Source organism: Liolophura sinensis, chromosome 13 (assembly GCF_032854445.1).
Source record: "Liolophura sinensis isolate JHLJ2023 chromosome 13, CUHK_Ljap_v2, whole genome shotgun sequence".
Taxonomy (NCBI): domain Eukaryota; kingdom Metazoa; phylum Mollusca; class Polyplacophora; order Chitonida; family Chitonidae; genus Liolophura; species Liolophura sinensis.
This window is the reverse complement of record NC_088307.1, coordinates 22,875,338-22,894,530: the sequence shown is the minus strand read 5'-3', so window position 1 is coordinate 22,894,530 and position 19,193 is coordinate 22,875,338. Positions and strand designations below refer to the sequence as shown.

The window sequence follows — 19,193 nt, the reverse complement described above, 5'->3', positions numbered from 1 at the left end:
TAACGTCATTTCATTTTTAAACTCTGAGGTGTTCTGACGTGAACAAGACGCAAAATGTCATCCCTGAGGTAAATCTATTGAAACAATTCAATCCCTTTCGTATCACAAGGCACGGGCCTCTGTAAATAGTCTCTTCAACTCGCCGCTGTCGTGGAGAATAGGTATTTCTTTTTCTCCTCCCACGTACTTCCCTTTGATGAAAAGTTGTGGGACCTGCACAATATAAACAGAGGAAATAAATACATGTTTGGGCGTCTGGAATGCCTTGTAACAGGTGAAAATATTGGTGAATGAACCCATGAACGTTTGGAAGTCTTTAACTCGATTCAATTTGGTGAAAAACATCACGAATCTTAAGGTAATTTTGCTTGATTTCTTTACTTGTTTGATCGTTGATAAACGCCATACTCAAGACGTATACCCTCATATCGTCTACAATGGCAAGATATGTAAATTACCTCCTGTAAAACACAATGATCTCTATCACACGGTCATTACAAGTTTAGCCAATGTCAGATGAAATATGCTGAAAACTATACGTGACAAAGGCTTCAAAGGCTTTGATAGGGGCATTTAAGGAAACTAGATGCCGACATTTGGACTTTTGGACTTAAGAACATACGTAGGGCTAAATAGGCACAATATCAGGTGAAATTAAAACTATACCTGTGAGGTGAAACTAAAACAAGGCCTTATACTTTACTCCTATTGGAGATGTTAAACAACGGAAATTTTTCGTGCGACTCTGTCGAGTTTGTCAAAATTTGCATTAATTTAGTAGATATTGACCATTGTTCAGAAAAACAATTAAGCGATCTCAGTCTTTACGTGATACTTTCTTTGACACGATATGGCTGAAACGTTGCCAATGAGGCGTTAGGTCATAAACATCCATTCATTCTTGACAGTTGAACCTTTTACTGTTCTATGCCAATTTAACAGCAGCTACCATTAGTTTTGTACATGCACACTTCTGCAACGTGTCATTGTGGTGTCAGAATAAATTTTTTCGCCCATAATGTTGTATTAAAACACGTGTCGTGATCAGAAAGTTTCCATAAAAGAAAAACCATAACACATCAAACCTAGCTAGTTCAGTAAGCTAGATGATCTCCCTTCTTGTTTAACATTCTGACATTCGGTCTACCGACTGAATGAATGTTAAATATATAGAAAAAAATGGATATAGTACATTTAACGCAGTTGAACCATTGCGATTTGAACAGGTCACAAACATTATATTTATATTTTTCGTTAACTGATCGGTGTTTTACGCCGTACCCAAGAATATTTCATTCATACAACGGCGGCCAGCAATACGGTGGGAGGAAACCGGACAGATTTCTGCATGACAGACATTTCCACGTACAGCCGGAGGGGAAGCCAGCACCCAGATTATGAGAGTGATAATAGAGAACTTACCGATCTGTTGTCTGTCAGACACAAAATCTGGAAATAATTCTGTATTTGAGTACAATCTTGACGATTTTCAATTTCCACGACTTCAAAGGCCGAGTCCTTGCAGACTGTATCCATCCAAGATTGCTTTGACTCGTTTACAGTCGGGAGAGTACGATTTCGAAAATAAAATAACTTTCCTTTGCCGGATTTTAGCATCCACAAAATCAGGCGCACAGGCCATGGCTGTTTAACTGATGGAACTGGTAATGGTGAGATAACGGCAAACTGGTTGTTTCAAGCCAGGATAGTTGTTTGGGGCAAAGTGAAACTAGCTTCCCCGTTGCCACGCACGCTAAAGACCACTTTTATCCTCCGCCGCTGAAGAGTTGGGCATGAAGAGTTACTGCCCTTCTTCAAGATCCCAAACAGCTACCCTAACAAGAGATTACTGTATTTCACTTACAGTTCGGTTTTATTCAAGAGACGTATTTTGCTCCAACCTTATTTATTCACATTTTGCGAAGTTTTATTAACTTCTTAAGTTAAAAGTTAGCATCAAAAAAATTATTTTAAGAACTGTAGGTGCTTCTGAAAGCGTCATTTTACAGGCCAAATTTTACGTGAAATACAGTATACAGGTATTGTAAAGCTATGAAATGGCTGTCCCAGTGACAAATGCCAGAAAGTCGATTGCCAAACAGGTTAAAAAGTAGGAAATGCGTTAATAAAAACATTATTTCCATTATCGGTAATGTGGGTGGAACATTTAAGATCACCGCAGTCACTGTGCAGCTGTGATATTGAGCATTTGTATAAAAAAGAAAAAAAAAATTTAGGCCCATGGCAAGTCAGCAAAAGCAATAAAATATTTATTGATTTATTTGATTCGTGTTTCATGCAGGCTCAGGCGCAGACTTAAGGGTTAAGACTTAAGGGTGATCTGCCCTGTGCTCAGAGTTATTGGTACCATCGATCTTTGCAAGCTTAATAAGCTTGATGATCTCTCCGTTTCAATCTAACTCTTCGGCATTCGTACAGAATAATGTTGAAGAAACAGGCCGATCTTCAGCCTATATAGAGTTGAATTCAAATACACAACCTCATTGGCTGTAGGCTGTTTGTAGCAGGAGTTGAAAATTATTTGTTCTGACATCCCATTTCACAGAATGCACTATATAGTTTATTATACATGTACCCCAAAATTATGTACAAGCTAGGATGGTATTTTAAAACCGTTGAACCTGTATGATGATGGTGAAGCAATTTAGCCAGCAGTCATTCAGTTGTGTAATTTGCCAACAAGCAGAAGTTAGGATTAAGAAATGATCACACCTTCAGAATTATTCTTCTATTATAGGATACTGTTTATAGATTGTGTAAATATATATTTATTTATTTATATCTTTATTTGATTCGTGTTCTACGCCGTACTCAAGAGTATTTTAGTTATATGACGACAACCAGCATTATGATGGGAGGAAACTGGGCTCTCTGCCCAAGGGAACCTATGACCAGTCCATCCGCAGGTTGCTGGCAGACCTTTCCACATAAGGCGGAGAGTAAGCCAGCATGAAGTGGACTTGAACTCACAGCAACCGCATCGGTGAAAGGCTCCTGGGTCATTGCGCTGAATTGCATGTTAAACCCCTACAAATATATTAAATTGTGTAAATATAGATATTGTGCAAATATATAAATTATTTAAAAATATAAATTGTGAAAAAAAATAAATTGTGTTAATATACAAACTGTGTAAATGTATAGATTGTGTAAATATATAAATTAAAAAGAGAAACAAATGAAAGATGGAAGTAAATGAATATATGTTTACTAAAATATCTTACATCACTTGTTAACAATGCAGGCTTCAATTAACGATTAATAAATGCATATGACAAATCAGACTTGTTAGTTGGCCAGCAACAATGAAACTCCCCAGGACTCACATTTAATTATCACTTTTGGTAGATGACCTAAAATTTTCATTCATGACAAAGTTACTGGTGTTCCTTGATTGTGTGAGTTTTGTTTATCTTGAAAGGTGTTTGATCGAAGGTAGGATGGTATACCACTGGAGAAACACCAAAGGTTCAGCACCAAAGATACCAAAAGTAATATTTTAGGAAATTTATATGCCTCACAAAACTTTTGTCCAGAAGTTTTATGGAATTTGATGTTAGGAATTGAACTAGAACAGCAAAATTAGCTTCATCAGTATGTTTAAAGTATACATTTGGTTGTATACAAACAATATGTACATATATGTAAATTACAGATTCGCGGCTTGTCATACACACTTTTGAGTCACGTATTTAACTAGGTATCGGAACAGTTCAAAGAGTACAATGAAGATCATAAGTTTGTATGATTTAGCAAACTAGCACCGAGACTAATACAAATCCTCCACATGCATGTAATTTACAAATGACAAAAATATTTTTTCCTATTTGCTAAGACTTAAAAACATGAGATTTCTACTAAAACATGACAAGGTGAGCCACAACTTTCAGTCAAAAAACAATGTCAGTTAAAGTACTGTTTCCATCATTATTTAAAAAGATTTTTCTCGCAAGAAAACTATTGTAGAACTACACCAAATTTCAGGCAGCAACCTTGTAACATATCAAAATTCTGTCAACATTATACAAAGTTCACCAAACCATATCATTTACTATTTAATACATAATAAATGCTCCTTAATGATACATAGCCTTAGTATGTGCAAAAAGGCTAAGAACAATTTATCCAGCAAACAAAGGACCAGCTAATACTAGTACACCTACATGGACTTAACGCTTCAGATAATTTCTGTCCTATAGCTGCCCTATAGTATACCAAGAGGAAATATCCCCCTTGATTCATACAAACCCTTATCACCACTCCTACAGTTGACTCTTCATTTATCCCAATACTTAATGAATTTTATAATGTACGCGTCCATCAGCTTTGAGAGCTGATGTACAGAATCATTACATAGAAAGAACTTAATAATTATCAGTAGTCAGCATTCTTTTGTACCGGTGCTGCAGTACAAGACTCCTGTCACACCCTTTCCCTCCAAAATCTGGCACTCAAGGTCAATATATGGCACTCAAGGTCACTAGAGCTTATTCAATGATGGATCACTGCAAAGGGGGAGGTAACCGCTTGATAGTCTCATCTGCTATACTTCTGTACGCCATAGCCTGAAGATTAAATCACACAGTTTCTTTTAAGGAAAAAAACAACAACAAAAAAATAAGGGTGGAAACCAAAAAACAAGAGATTAAAAGTAGCACACAAAAATGAAATCCAAAATTATTTGTATGAAGTAAGAAAAAAAAAATTTGCAATTAACATCTCCAAACTGTTTTCACTGGGTTTTTTTGAATGCCGACATTGTCTAAAGATTTGTTCAACAAAAACTGATACATGTTTACTGTCCAACCACAAAACGAACGCTTGAAATCTAGTAAACCAAGTGGAGACAATGTACTCCTTGTAAATTGCTCATGCTTTCATTGCTACAGTTGTGCTGATGCTCTGACCGACAATCCCAAATAAGACATATGGATATCCAGATCACACTGGCATGAGAAAAGTGATCTTAAACAAACAGACTGCACAAACAGCCATACCATGATATGACCACTGTTGACGGCTTATTGTCTCCATGAACTGTCACAGGGAAAGAATACAGAAATTGCCTGCCCAAGACCAGGTTTGAAATCGCATGATGTACAACATACAAGGAAAACCGCTGCACCGAATTACCTCCCCTCACTCACTCTCTCGTTTAAAAGGCGCGTTTTTAGGAGAAAGCTGTGACTAGGTGCGACCTCAGAAAATGGATAATGACAAATTTTGGAGCTAAAGTGGTATAAGGTAATTGAAGACTTAGCTTTATGGCAGATTTTAATTTTGTAAACTTATTTTGAAAAGCCTAAGATAAATATTTAAATTTAATATAAATATTTTATAAATTTATTCGGAAATAATTTTTAAAATCCTGGCTCTAATTAATTACAATAGGCTCTTAAGCTGAAATTCATGGACTTGATTTAAGATCTTGAGACATTTCTACCACTCTTAAAGGTTGTTATCATGTACTTTCACATGCTGTTATTAGAAAATAATTTACCTGTCATCACATAGCCTACATAGGTTATCACATGCTTTAACAGGCAGGGTCCCACTTCTTGTAGCTTCACGTCTCAAACACTAATCTCGCGCTATATCATAGTCACTGTCGTGTAACAAGGGAGGTAACTCAGAGCAAGCCTCCTGAAAGGTAAACACATTAACTACTCCTCCACAGCCAAATCCAGTTGACTACAAGTCAGGATTGTTAGCAGCTACAACAGAACCATCTTCATTTTATCAGGCACATCGCATATAGCTATAGTTCCTGCCTTGATATTATAAGCTCAATTGGTTAGCGCGCTAGCGCAGTGTAATGACCCATGAGTCTCTCACCAATGCGGTAGCTGTGAGCTCAAGTCCGGCTTATGCTGGCTTCCTCTGCGGCCGTACGTGGGAAGTTTTGGCTGCAACCTGCGCATGGTCGTGGGTTTTCCTCGTGCTCTGCCCGGTTTCCTCCCACCATAATGCTGGCCGCCGTCGTATAAGTGAAATATTCTTGAGTACGGCGTAAAACACCAATCAAATAAAAAAATAAATTGATATTATAAAAGAGTAGTGACATACTCATTGTCTGGCCTAACTGATGTGATTGTAGAGAGACTGAAATTGTGAGTGAGTGAGTGAGTGCTTGGGATTTAACGTCATACTTAACAATTTTTCAGTCATATGATGACGACTGAAATTGTGGCTCACTAACCTGTGGACTGTCTGGATCAGACACCACTATCGGCTTCCCACTGTCAGACGTCTGTCTGATGCTTAAGTGGAGGGGCACATCACCTAGAAACACAGAGACAAGAGTTAATGTGACTTTCGTGAATATGTTTGTGCTGTACACACTGATGGAAAAGGCAAACAGGAAGTGTAGCAAAGAGTAATTCAATTTCACATAATGTCCTTGTCCTTCACCGGCTGAGACTTATTTATTTATTTATTGATTGGTGTTTTACGCTGTACTCAAGAATATTTCACTTATACGATGGCGACCAGCATTATGAAGGGAGGAAACCAGGCACAGCCTGGGGAAAACCCACGACTATTCGCAGGTTGCTGGAAGACCTTCCCACGTTCTGCCGGAAAGGAAGCCAGAATGAGCTGGACTTGAACAACAGGCAGAGAGGCATGAACAATAGCAGTATGCCATGCTACTATAGCTCACCCATGCCCATGTCCTTAGCAACGCGATGGCCCCACCCCTTCCACAAATCCAAGGCTATGTAGACAGGCATACAAATAGGCCTGAACAATGTTACAACAAAACAGCACACAACATAAATCACAAATACCTAATACATCCATGCCCATGTCCTTAGCCACACGATGACCTCCACCATGCCCAAATATATGTTCTTGATGACCACAGTTTGGGCAGATGTATACACTCATGTTCTGAACAAGGCCCAAGACGGGGACCTCAACTTTACGGAACATCTCTGCCCCTTTCCGCGCATCCAGAAGAGCAATGTCCTGAGGGGTCGTCACTATAACAGCTCCTGAAAAAAAAAAAACGTAACAATTTTCCATTAAAAAGGTTGCTATAACGGAATTTCACCTAAAGTTAAGTTTACCTAAAGCTTTGAGTATTTTTTCAAAGTACATGATTACACATAACAATCATGGCCTCCTAGATTTCTCCTGTGTACACTTATTTAAACTTTCGCCACTTTCTTTGCACCCTGTGCATGATAGGATACAAGGTGCAGTGAATGTTGATTTACACATTATACAAGTGTGTTGCGAAGACCTGTTTAATACAGGTCATACTTTTATTGCTGTCCATAACTAGGACATTTTTCTGTCAGAGAATTAGTTTTGGAAGACATTTATTAACTAAAAAGACATTTTAAAGATTATGAGGTTTAAAATGTCTGATAGTTTTTAATTTTTTCCCAGATCATAGAAAAGAGACGAGAGTAATCAGAAGCTGGCATATTTCCCCGGTCTACACCTGTAAACTGAATGCCTTTCTGTACGTGGATTTTCATTCACCTCTGTTCAGGACTATGCCAGTTAAGCCTACTAAAACCATTAAAAAACCCCTCAGCATTGTCTGTGGCTTTCAGCATGCCCCCAACACATCTTTGAAGCTTCATGAAAATTCCACTTAATGGAGTTCTGTTGAAAAGGGCTCATCTCATCCATGCCCAAATTGAAATTTAAAAAGACAGACCAATCTTGGACAGACATCATGACATTATAATATGGCGCTAGTATAATAAAGCTGGCTCCTTCTTCTCCAGCAGTACATGAGAAGATCTGGCAGCAACCTGCAGATGGACAGGCTCTCATTGGTTTTCCTCCCATCATGACGCTGGCCATGCTCATAAAAGTGAAATGTTCTTGAGTTCCAATTAAGTAAATGACAAAAATAAATCTCCTGATCATTTCCTGAGAAATTTCCAATAAATAGGTTTTGGCTACTGTAACAGGGCTCAATTCATATTCCATTACCAGAAATCTCCTGTTGTGTTCTTTGAGTTGGGATTTGACACTATACATATAGTACAGTTTGATGAACAAATGGAAATGTTGTACCTCTATATGACATACATTCACACAGTATGCACAGTGTAACTTGAAAATGTGAAAAATTACAGATGTCTCTCTTCTTGGCATTTTTCAAGTAACAACTCCACCAATTACCTCCCTTTAGTAGTTCTAAATCAACTCAGTCAGATTTTTATCCCACATGATATTTGGGTCATGTGAGTAACAGTGATTTGATCTCTTTTATTACCAGTACCCTATTTCTTCTAATTACTGGCATGCCTTGTCTGCTCCTTTTAGCCAGTGCACATGTAATTGTAACAGGAGTACATGGAATTCAGCAGGAGTACATGAAATTGTAGCAGGAGTACATGTAATTGTAGCAGGAGTACATGTACTTGCAGCAGGAGTACATGTAATTGTAACAGGAGTATTCAGTTACCTTTTTCTCGCATGGTTTGACCATCTAATGAATAACATACTCACATCTTTACTTTTCCAAAAAGCTCGGAAAGAAATGTAATATTCTGCTTTCCGCACTACTAATATCTGTCCCAAAAATTAGAGGAAATAGGGTAGTTTTGTATCTCCTTACCTGAAATAGGGATGTTTTGAGACAGAGTCAGCTGGGCGTCGCCCGTTCCCGGTGGCATGTCAATCACTAGGTAATCTAGAGGACCCCAGGCCACCTACAACACAAGTGACAGGTGTAATTTGAAAATGTTCAACTTGTTCACATTTGTTTATATCAGGACTTGTACTCACACCCCTCATGTCCAACACTCTAACAACTGAGTTAAATGGAAATTACCATTAAACTACTGCTGGAATAAGCACTGCAAACTCGCTCCCATTAATTATATATTTATTTATTATTTATACGATATTGTTTTTGCTTATTGTCTTAAGAATTAACATCTGTGATGTACAGCTCACCTGGCTGTCAACCCATTACTCTCACCACTGCCACACTGTCACAGTAGCCTCTTACCTATTAGAACAGCTTACCTGTCGCAGTAGCATCTTACAAATCTGAATAACTTACCCGACACAGTAGCCTCTTACCCATTCAAATAGCTTACCTGTCGAAGTAACCTTTGTATTGCTGACATCACCATCAGACCTCGCCAGACAATAGGAGACTTCTCATCCACCATAAACCCCATAGACATGCTGAAAGCCACAAAGAATACCTACATGTGAGGGAAATATGTCTACAGGTATTATAGACCACAAACCCCCACAGTCATGCTGAAAGCCACAAACAATGCTTACATGTGAGGGAAATATGCCTACAGGTATTACAGACCACAAAGCCCATAGTCGTGATGAAAGCAACAGACAATGCTGATATGTGAAGGAAATACGTCTACAGGTATTACATACCACAAACCCCCACAGTCATGCTGAAAGCCACAAACAATGCTTACATGTGAGGGAAATATGCCTACAGGTATTACAGACCACAAAGCCCATAGTCGTGATGAAAGCAACAGACAATGCTGATATGTGAAGGAAATACGTCTACAGGTATTACATACCACAAAGCCCATAGTCATGCTGAAAGCCACAAACAATGCTTACATGTGAGGGAAATATGTCTACAGGTATTACAAACCACAAAGCCCATAGTCGTGATGAAAGCCACAAACAATGCTGATATGTGAAGGAAAGATGCCTACAGGTATTACATACCACAAACCCCATAGTCATGCTAAAAGCCACAAACAATGCTCACGTGTGAGGGAAATATGCCTACAGGTATTACAGACCACAAACCCCATAGTCATGCTAAAAGCCACAAACAATGCTCACATGTGAGGGAAATACGTCTACAGGTATTACAGACCACAATCCCCATAGTCATGCTGAAAGCCACAAACAATGCTGATATGTGAAGGAAATATGTCTACAGGTAATACAGGCCACAAACCCCATAGTCATGCTGAAAGCCACAAACAATGCTTACATGTGAGAGAAATACGTCTACACGTATTACAGACCACAAACCCCATAGTCATGCTAAAAGCCACAAACAATGCTCACATGTGAGGGAAATACGTCTACTGGTATTACATACCACAAACCCCATAGTCGTGATGAAAGCAACAGACAATGCTGATATGTGAAGGAAATATGCCTACAGGTATTACATACCACAAACCCCATTGAAATGCTGAAAGCCACAAACAATGCTGATATGTGAAGGAAATATGCCTACAGGTATTACAAACCACAAACCCCATAGTCATGCTGAAAGCCACAAACAATGCTTACATGTGAGGGAAATATGTTTACAGGTATTACAGGCCACAAACCCCATAGAAATGCTGAAAGCCATAAACAATGCTTACATGTGAGGGAAATATGTTTACAGGTATTACAGGCCACAAATCCCATAGAAATGCTGAAAGCCACAAACAATGCTGATATGTGAAGGAAATATGCCTACAGGTATTACATACCACAAACCCCATAGTCATGCTAAAAGCCACAAACAATGCTCACATGTGAGGGAAATACGTCTACAGGTATTACATACCACAAACCCCATAGTCATGCTGAAAGCCACATACAATGCTTACATGTGGGGCAAAAACGTCTACAGGTATTACAGACCACAAACCCCATAGAAATGCTGAAAGCCACAAACAATGCTTACATGTGAGGGAAATATGTTTACAGGTATTACAGGCCACAAATCCCATAGAAATGCTGAAAGCCACAAACAATGCTGATATGTGAAGGAAATATGCCTACAGGTATTACATACCACAAACCCCATAGTCATGCTGAAAGCCACAAACAATGCTTACATGTGAGGGAAATATGTTTACAGGTATTACAGGCCACAAATCCCATAGAAATGCTGAAAGCAACAGACAATGCTGATATGTGAAGGAAATATGCCTACAGGTATTACATACCACAAACCCCATAGTCATGCTGAAAGCCACAAACAATGCTTACATGTGAGGGAAATACGTTTACAGGTATTAAAGGCCACAAATCCCATAGAAATGCTGAAAGCAACAGACAATGCTGATATGTGAAGGAAATATGTCTACAGGTAATACAGGCCACAAACCCCATAGTCATGCTGAAAGCCACAAACAATGCTTACATGTGAGAGAAATATGTCTACACGTATTACAGACCACAAACCCCATAGTCGTGCGAAAAGCCACAAACAATGCTCACATGTGAGGGAAATACGTCTACAGGTATTACATACCACAAACCCCATAGTCATACTAAAAGCCACAAACAATGCTTACATGTGGGGCAAAAACGTCTTCAGGTATTACAGACCACAAACCCCATAGAAATGCTGAAAGCCACAAACAATGCTTACATGTGAAGGAAATATGCCTACAGGTATTACATACCACAAACCCCATAGTCATGCTAAAAGCCACAAACAATGCTTCCATGTGAGGGAAATATGTCTACAGGTATTACAAACCACAAACCCTATAGTCTTGCTGAAAGCAACAAACAATGCTTACATGTGAGGGAAATAAGTCTACAGGTATTACATACCACAAACCCCATAGTCATGCTGAAAGCCACAAACAATGCTTCCATGTGAGGGAAATACGTTTACAGGTATTACAGGCCACAAATCCCATAGAAATGCTGAAAGCAACAGACAATGCTGATATGTGAAGGAAATATGCCTACAGGTATTACATACCACAAACCCCATAGTCATGCTGAAAGCCACAAACAATGCTTACATGTGAGGGAAATACGTCTACAGGTATTACAGGCCACAAATCCCATAGAAATGCTGAAAGCAACAGACAATGCTGGTATGTGAAGGAAATATGCCTACAGGTATTACAGACCACAAACCCCATAGTCATGCTGAAAGCCACAAACAATGCTTACATGTGAGGGAAATATGCCTACAGGTATTACATACCACAAACCCCATAGTCATGCTGAAAGCCACAAACAATGCTTCCATGTGAGGGAAATACGTTTACAGGTATTACAGGCCAGAAATCCCATAGAAATGCTGAAAGCAACAGACAATGCTGATATGTGAAGGAAATATGCCTACAGGTATTACATACCACAAACCCTATAGTCATGCTGAAAGCCACAAACAATGCTTACATGTGAGGGAAATACGTTTACAGGTATTACAGGCCACAAATCCCATAGAAATGCTGAAAGCAACAGACAATGCTGGTATGTGAAGGAAATATGCCTACAGGTATTACAGACCACAAACCCCATAGTCATGCTGAAAGCCACAAACAATGCTTCCATGTGAGGGAAATATGTCTACAGGTATTACAAACCACAAACCCTATAGTCTTGCTGAAAGCAACAAACAATGCTTACATGTGAGGGAAATATGCCTACAGGTATTACAGACCACAAACCCCATAGTCATGCTGAAAGCCACAAACAATGCTGATATGTGAAGGAAATATGTCTACAGGTAACACACACCACAAACCCCATAGTCATGCTGAAAGCCACAAACAATGCTTACATGTGAGGCAAAAATGTCTACAGGTATTACAAACGACAAACCCCATAGTCAAGCTGAAAATCCCAAACAATGCTTACATGTGAGGGAAATACGTTTACAGGCATTACAGACCACAAACCCCATAGTCATGCTGAAAGCAACAGACAATCGGGTGCAGTCAAACTCAAACAGTTCAATGTGAATCTCTGTGGCAACAAATTACGATTTCATATCTATCACCGAATCCTGGCTGCATGCTCAGATATCTGACTCCGAAATCTTGAAAGGGAGCTACAAAACATTCAGAAAAGACCGTCACACCTGTCTTACTGCTACTAGTCATACACAGAAAGAGGGAGGTGTTCTGAAACAAATTTATTTCCAAAAAGTGAATGTTTTCCTGGGATCCGTGTATATTCTGCCATGGTCAACATCAGAAACGTGGTCTGAACTAGATTTGTCACTTTCACGATTATATAATGCCACTGACCCAGATCAAGATGTTGAGATTCTAAAGGGTGACTTTAATCGTGCAGATATCCAGTGGCGGTCAACAAACAATGGGCTGAAGCCTTACGGTTGGACCAGATCGTATTTTAGCTGAATACGCTTTAACTCAGTTCAATAACAACATGTTCTGCAATGGCAAGGTGTCAGATTATGTGTGTGCCCAGGGGACGAAGTGTGACGTTTCACACTGTGGTGTTCAGTTTGACAGCTTGAGTTAAACGTGGACAAGTGTTGTGTCATATCATTCAGGAATAAGACCAACAAAATTATATCCAATTATAGCATAGACGGACATGCACTTGAAAGAGTCGAGAGTGTGAAAGATCTTGGGATAACATTAGCCAGTAATCTGAATTTCAGAGTACATGTCACCAATACCGTTAGAAAAGGTTATTAAATGCTTGTTTTTCTCAAGAGATCATGCATTTCTTTTACAAAAACCAAGTAACTTATATCCTTGTACAGATCTTTAGTTCCCTTCAACTTAGAGCATGGGTCGATTATATGGTCCCCCACCCAAAAGTATCTCTCAGACTAAATAGAGTCGTTGACTTGCCTTACCTAGTAGAGTAGGTCAATTTTAATTTTCCTGCCTTGGCCTTACGATACATGGCAACTTTCCGGCCTGAGTCAACTAGAATTAACGTTTGAAAACTTTTCCCTCGAGCCATGAATTTCTATAATGACCTGAGTTCTAATCATTCCATAGAAATTTTTTCTTCACAACAATCTTTTAGAAGGTCAGTTCACTGGATTCTTTTTTAACGCTTTTTCTGTGATTAACATATTTCATGACCTTAACTTCTGATTATAACAATTTACAATTCCTATTTCTTTATGAAATTTCAACAAGAATAGTTTTATATATTCACCTATGTTTACACGTAGGCTTATAACATTTCTGTAACAAGAATTACATCATATGTTTACCTGTGTTTACACTATCTTTGCTCAAAAATTGTATTTTATATTTACCTAGCTCTACATGTGTATTATACGCTTCTGTTACTCTGTATGTATCCCTGTTATCACACCTGTACGTGGGCTAATGGCCTGATGGCTCTGAATATTAATAAACCACTTAATAAATATGTATACAGGTATCATATGCCATAGACATGCCCCACAGACATGCTGCAAACCAGCTGAAGTAGAAAAAGGGAAGGAAAGCATCTCTATATTTTGTCAAACTACCCCAAAATTACAACTACGACAAATATATTATAACGTAGAAGATGTCAAGCGCTTATATAATAGAAATTATTACATTGACGTTGTGCCTAAATTAAGATATGCTAAGGACAATGAAAACACCTACCTACCACTTAATTCCATAATTCACTAATGGTTTCATCAACTGCTCTGTGAACATGAAACAAAAATTCAACAAAACTTAAATTAATTAAAAAATTTTTGCCCCAAGTAACTCAAAGGGATCTCTGTCAAACATAAAGTTAACCAGTTTGCTTGAGCAGTCTTAGTTATTTATTTATTCATTTGGTTGGTGTTTTACGCCATACTCAAGAATATTTCGCTTATATGGCAGGGCCAGCATTATGGTGGGTGGAAACCAGGCAGAGCCTGGGAAAAACATACGACCATCCGCAGGTTGCTGTCAGACCTTCCCACGTACGGCCGGAGAGGGAGCCAGCATGAGCTAGGCTTGAGCTCACAGCGACCACATTGGTGAGAGACTCCTGGGTCATTAGACTGCGCTAGTGAGCTAACCAACTGTGCCAAGGAGGCCCCCGATTTCATAAGGGGAATTCAGCAGTAAAATGAAATCTTATTCATCCGACTGGGTTTTTACACTGTGCTCAAACAACAGCCTTCTAAGGTTCCACCATCAGTTTTAGGGATGAACAAAACCGGAGAGCCTGGAGCTCACTATTTTAACTACAGTTTGGTATGTAAAGATGCACTTTCAGAAGTACACAAAGGCCTTAAAGTAATACTTTTGACTGAAATTAAGCAATTTTCACAAACAACTCTTTAACTTATAAGTTGAATGAATCAATCAGAAAAAAGGAAAATACATCACACCAAGTCCCTGAAAACATAGGAAGCAGGGATTCCTTGTCACATAGTGCTTTTTTATTTATTTATTTGGTGTTTTAGGCTGTACTCAAGAATATAGCACTTATAGCATTATTGTTGGAGGATATCGAGCAGAGCCCATAGGAATCCCATGACCATCCACAAGTTGCTGGCAGACCTTCCCACCTACAGTGTGAGCCAATATCACTGACGTTGTATTTCCCACTTTCTACGTTCCCGTTACATCACTACCACCACTAGCAAAGTTGTACAGAGATCTTGAACAACACCAAGGTCACTGGGATAATGCGCTTCCATTCTGTTTACCACAAGTATGTACAACATTTTGATTCTAAACTTTACAATATTATTTATGAATGCTGATTATACAGTTCTCCACGAGGACACCAGTGGTGAGGCTAATCCTGAACAAACCTATGTGTGTTGCACAAGCCCCAAAGGTCAAGCATGTCTAGTGGTGGCAGTGGCATGATAAAGCATGCACTGTGAGGAGTATGTTCCTGTACTGGAATTGAACAAACACCTTCAAAACAGTCACTGAAAGACAAGCATTGAACCCACCAACCCCACAAAGTGTTTTTTTACAAAGATATAACTGAACAATATCCAATCTACCTACGTTCTGTAAGTTCCACCCCTCCCCCCAGGTTCATCATTTTGGGTATGGAGGGGCCATAGATGTCTGCATCCAGCAAACCCACACTGCGAGACTGAGAGCAAGACAAAAAGGAGAGAAGAACAGTTTTTCTTTTCAATTTCCAATGTAAGGCAATACCAATTTTAACTCTTGCTTTTTCGGTAGAATATTTTTTTTTTTTTTTTTGATTGGTGGCCAGCATTATGGTGGGTGGAAACCGGGCACAGCCCGGGGGAAACCCACAATCATCCGCAGGTTGCTGGTAGACCTTCCCACGTACGGCCGGAGAGGAAGCCAGCATGAGCTGGACTTGAACTCAGAGCGACCGCATTGGTGAGAGACTCCTGGGTCATTACGCTGCGCTAGCGCGCTAACCAACTGAGCCACGGAGGCCCCTTTCGGTAGAATAAATCTTATTTCTATGTCAGAGGAGTTATAAGAATAAAAATAAAACTTGAAAATCAACTAATCAGTGGAAAGTGTCGAATATCCTGGTCATATTTACATGGTCACAAAGCCCTGAAAAACATGAACATCATAAGAGAATCAAGATAAGACAAAATAAAATGGTGAACTTTCAGTTTTATTTTTATTCTAATTTTGGATTTTTTCACTGTTGGCTCACCCGTAAAACACAAAATGAAATTGTGTTCCTTCACAAATATGTATGTATGCTTGGTGTTTGATGTCGTGCTTAACAATTTTTCAGTTATATGATGATGAGGAGTGATTAGGTGGGGGTACATACACTGTGTCTTCTTGTGGAAGGGTGATTCCATGCCACCAAAGTGCTGCCACCACTGAAGTATCATGCCGATGAAACCACACATGACACCCCACCCAATCACATTATACTGACCCCAGGACAACCTGTCATGTTGCCTTGCTTTAACCTCTCAGTGCTGAGCGCCGAGCAAGCCAGCTACAAGTACCATTTTTGGTAGTCTTTGGTATGACTCAACCCAGGTTTGATCCTGAGGTCTCCCGACAATTCCCTTCAATAATATGAAATTTTTCCAAGATATGTAGCATAGAGACACATATCATAAATTTTACCTAAAATGCTACTACATGTATCACCATCTGACTGTAAACCATAAAGTCACCACATCTCTTTTTAACATTATATTGCAGTTTTATAATGCCATTTAGAATCCAGAATTTTTTTTTTTTTTTTTTGGCCACTATTCGCTGGGTGAATAAGCACTTCAACTTATGTATTTACAAATTTGGTCAATACAGCTCTGACTGTCGGCTTCTGTCATGCACTTTATAGGTGAATTAGATTTCCTTTCAATGAATTTTCCTCCCCCAAAACCTGATTGACATGGCTTAAGTTACTACTGCAATTCTTCTAATTTCTAGGGTCTCCTGCCGTAAGTGGGAAGGTCTGCCAGCAACCTGCGGATGGTCGTGGGTTTCCCCCGGGCTGTGCCCGGTTTCCACCCACCATAATGCTGGCCGCCGTCGTATAAGTGAAATATTCTTGAGTACGGCGTAAAACACCAATCAAATAAATCAAATAAATCTAATTTCTAGGGCAGATTATAGTACTGCTAAAAGCTCTCTCAGATTTTCAGAAAAGTGAAGATATGTTTAGGTTGTTCATTAGGTGGACAATAATCCATGTGAGAACAGAGAAACTGTATACACTGTGCATGTATTCCTGTTGTATCCAGATGTCCTAAAAAATATTATTTATCTGATTAGTGTTTTATGCCATACTCAAGACTATTTCACTTATACGATGGCAGCCAGCATTATGTTGGGTGGAAATCGGGCAGAGCCCGGGGGAAACCCTTGACCATCCGCAGGCTGCTAGAAGACCTTCCCACGTATGGCCAGACAGGAAGTCAGCACAAGCTGGACTTGAACTCACAGTGACCACATTGATGAGACACTCCTGGGTCATTTGGCTGTGCTAGCGTGCTAACCAACTATGCCACGGAGCCCCCCCCCCCGACAAATTAAAACAATTACAGTAATCAAATACAGTGTTCTACAACTCCACTTACAGTATCACTTGCAGCAATCCCTAATGCCAGATTAACTGAAAAAAGAATAGAAATTCATGTCAGCATACGTGAAATTAATAATTGCCGCACAGGAGACAAAAAAATCCTGTGGTTAACAACAATTATGTCTTCCTCCCTAAACCCTTTGTTGTTGGAGTGTTTTGTGATGGATTATGTAACTGGGTTGTCAATAGTAAGATAGAATTATCTGTCTACAATCACTGGGTGGTTTTATGTTATTACATACAACATACATGATGATTTACGTATTTATTTGACCAATGTTTTACGCTGTGCCCAAGAATATTTTACTCATGCGACAACAGCCAGCACTATACTGGGAGAATGTGAGAAAAAAATATCATCTACAGGTTAACTGCTGGCAGACCTGCATGTATGAAGAAGTCAGCATGACCTGAACTGCATTGGTGAGCAGTTCTTGGGCCAATGTGCGGCACAATCAATAAGCTATCTTATGGGAAAATAACAGAACTGCCATTTCACTCACACTGCTGCATAATTTAGGATGTCTCAAGATTCAATCTAGTAGGAATCCTGTCCACCATTAATATTAACACTTTAAATCACGCTTAGCTTTTTGGGTGAGCTGGGGGAATCTCAGTATTCCCTGTCCAAGGTGGGTTTTGAACTTGCATGTCATATGGTCCAATGATTGAAAGGGTATGTCACAATCTTTAACCACTAGACCATGCCCCTATACCAGTTAATATATAAACTCCAAGGCAATGGTACGCCTTTAATACATGAAATAATAACATCACCTGCAGTGGTTGACTTTCCAACCCCACCCTTCCCAGAAGCCACCACAATCACATGTTTAACACCAGCCACAGGTAACTTCTTTGGAAGTCCTTTGGACATCTGTTCTTTTTGTCTCATTGTGAATTTCGGGTTCCCTTCAAACTGGGATTTAGAGCCCTGGTGAAACGGAAATTGTTCATTATAAAAAATTACAGATTAGATCTTCCATGTTTACGAGACATTTTTTTAAGACATTAGTCCTGCATTGTCATCTTAAATTAGCCTACTCTTGAACAGCCTGCAAATATTTCATCTTGACAGACGCGCTAGAACTAAATACAGTAAACGTCCCCAAATACATATGGAGTACAAATGGAAGTCTCACTTTGCACAATGAACAAAACCTATACTTCAGCAACTGTTTTAAAACCATTTAATGTGTAAAGCAAGACAGTGCTCTACAGGGTGCTCTCCCCTTGTCAGCTGTCAAACACAAATTCAGTGCGACTATTTTCAATTTTGCAAGGAATAAATGGTGCATTGTTTTGACTAATAGAGCCAACACACAAATTTCTTACATTTGAATTTCCATCAGATGATAAAAACCGAGACAAAGAAACTACAGGGCTACTTTTACAATTCGCAAAAGCGCACAACACTCTTCTCATGGAGGCAGACATCTTGAGAATGGGGAGATAACCCTATTTCGGCT

The 19,193-nt window shown here is 39.2% G+C and overlaps 1 protein-coding gene across 1 annotated transcript; it reads right to left on the bottom strand.

Annotated features, from left to right (window-relative positions):
- Positions 1-3,951: 3,951 nt before the first annotated feature.
- On the bottom strand, positions 3,952-19,141 carry LOC135480531 (iron-sulfur cluster transfer protein NUBPL-like). The gene is made up of 10 exons (XM_064760385.1): positions 19,060-19,141; positions 18,502-18,658; positions 17,720-17,754; positions 15,687-15,777; positions 14,332-14,371; positions 9,093-9,183; positions 8,606-8,699; positions 6,810-7,016; positions 6,221-6,303; positions 3,952-4,586 (listed from the first exon to the last, which is right to left on the bottom strand). The coding sequence occupies exons 2-10, from the start codon at positions 18,617-18,619 to the stop codon at positions 4,524-4,526; spliced, it is 822 nt and encodes a 273-aa protein (XP_064616455.1). The 5' UTR covers positions 18,620-18,658; positions 19,060-19,141; the 3' UTR covers positions 3,952-4,523.
- Positions 19,142-19,193: the final 52 nt, after the last annotated feature.

Bases quoted from the DNA above. Each gene is read 5' to 3' on its own strand.
- LOC135480531 (XM_064760385.1), bottom strand. From the start codon at position 18,619: ATGAGACAAAAAGAACAGATGTCCAAAGGACTTCCAAAGAAGTTACCT. The intron at 8,700-9,092 runs GTAAGCTATTTG...CTTGTGTTGTAG, and splicing joins TACAAAGGTTACTTCGACAG to GTGGCCTGGGGTCCTCTAGA. The intron at 4,587-6,220 runs GTTAGTGAGCCA...TTTAATCTTCAG, and splicing joins CTGATCCAGACAGTCCACAG to GCTATGGCGTACAGAAGTAT.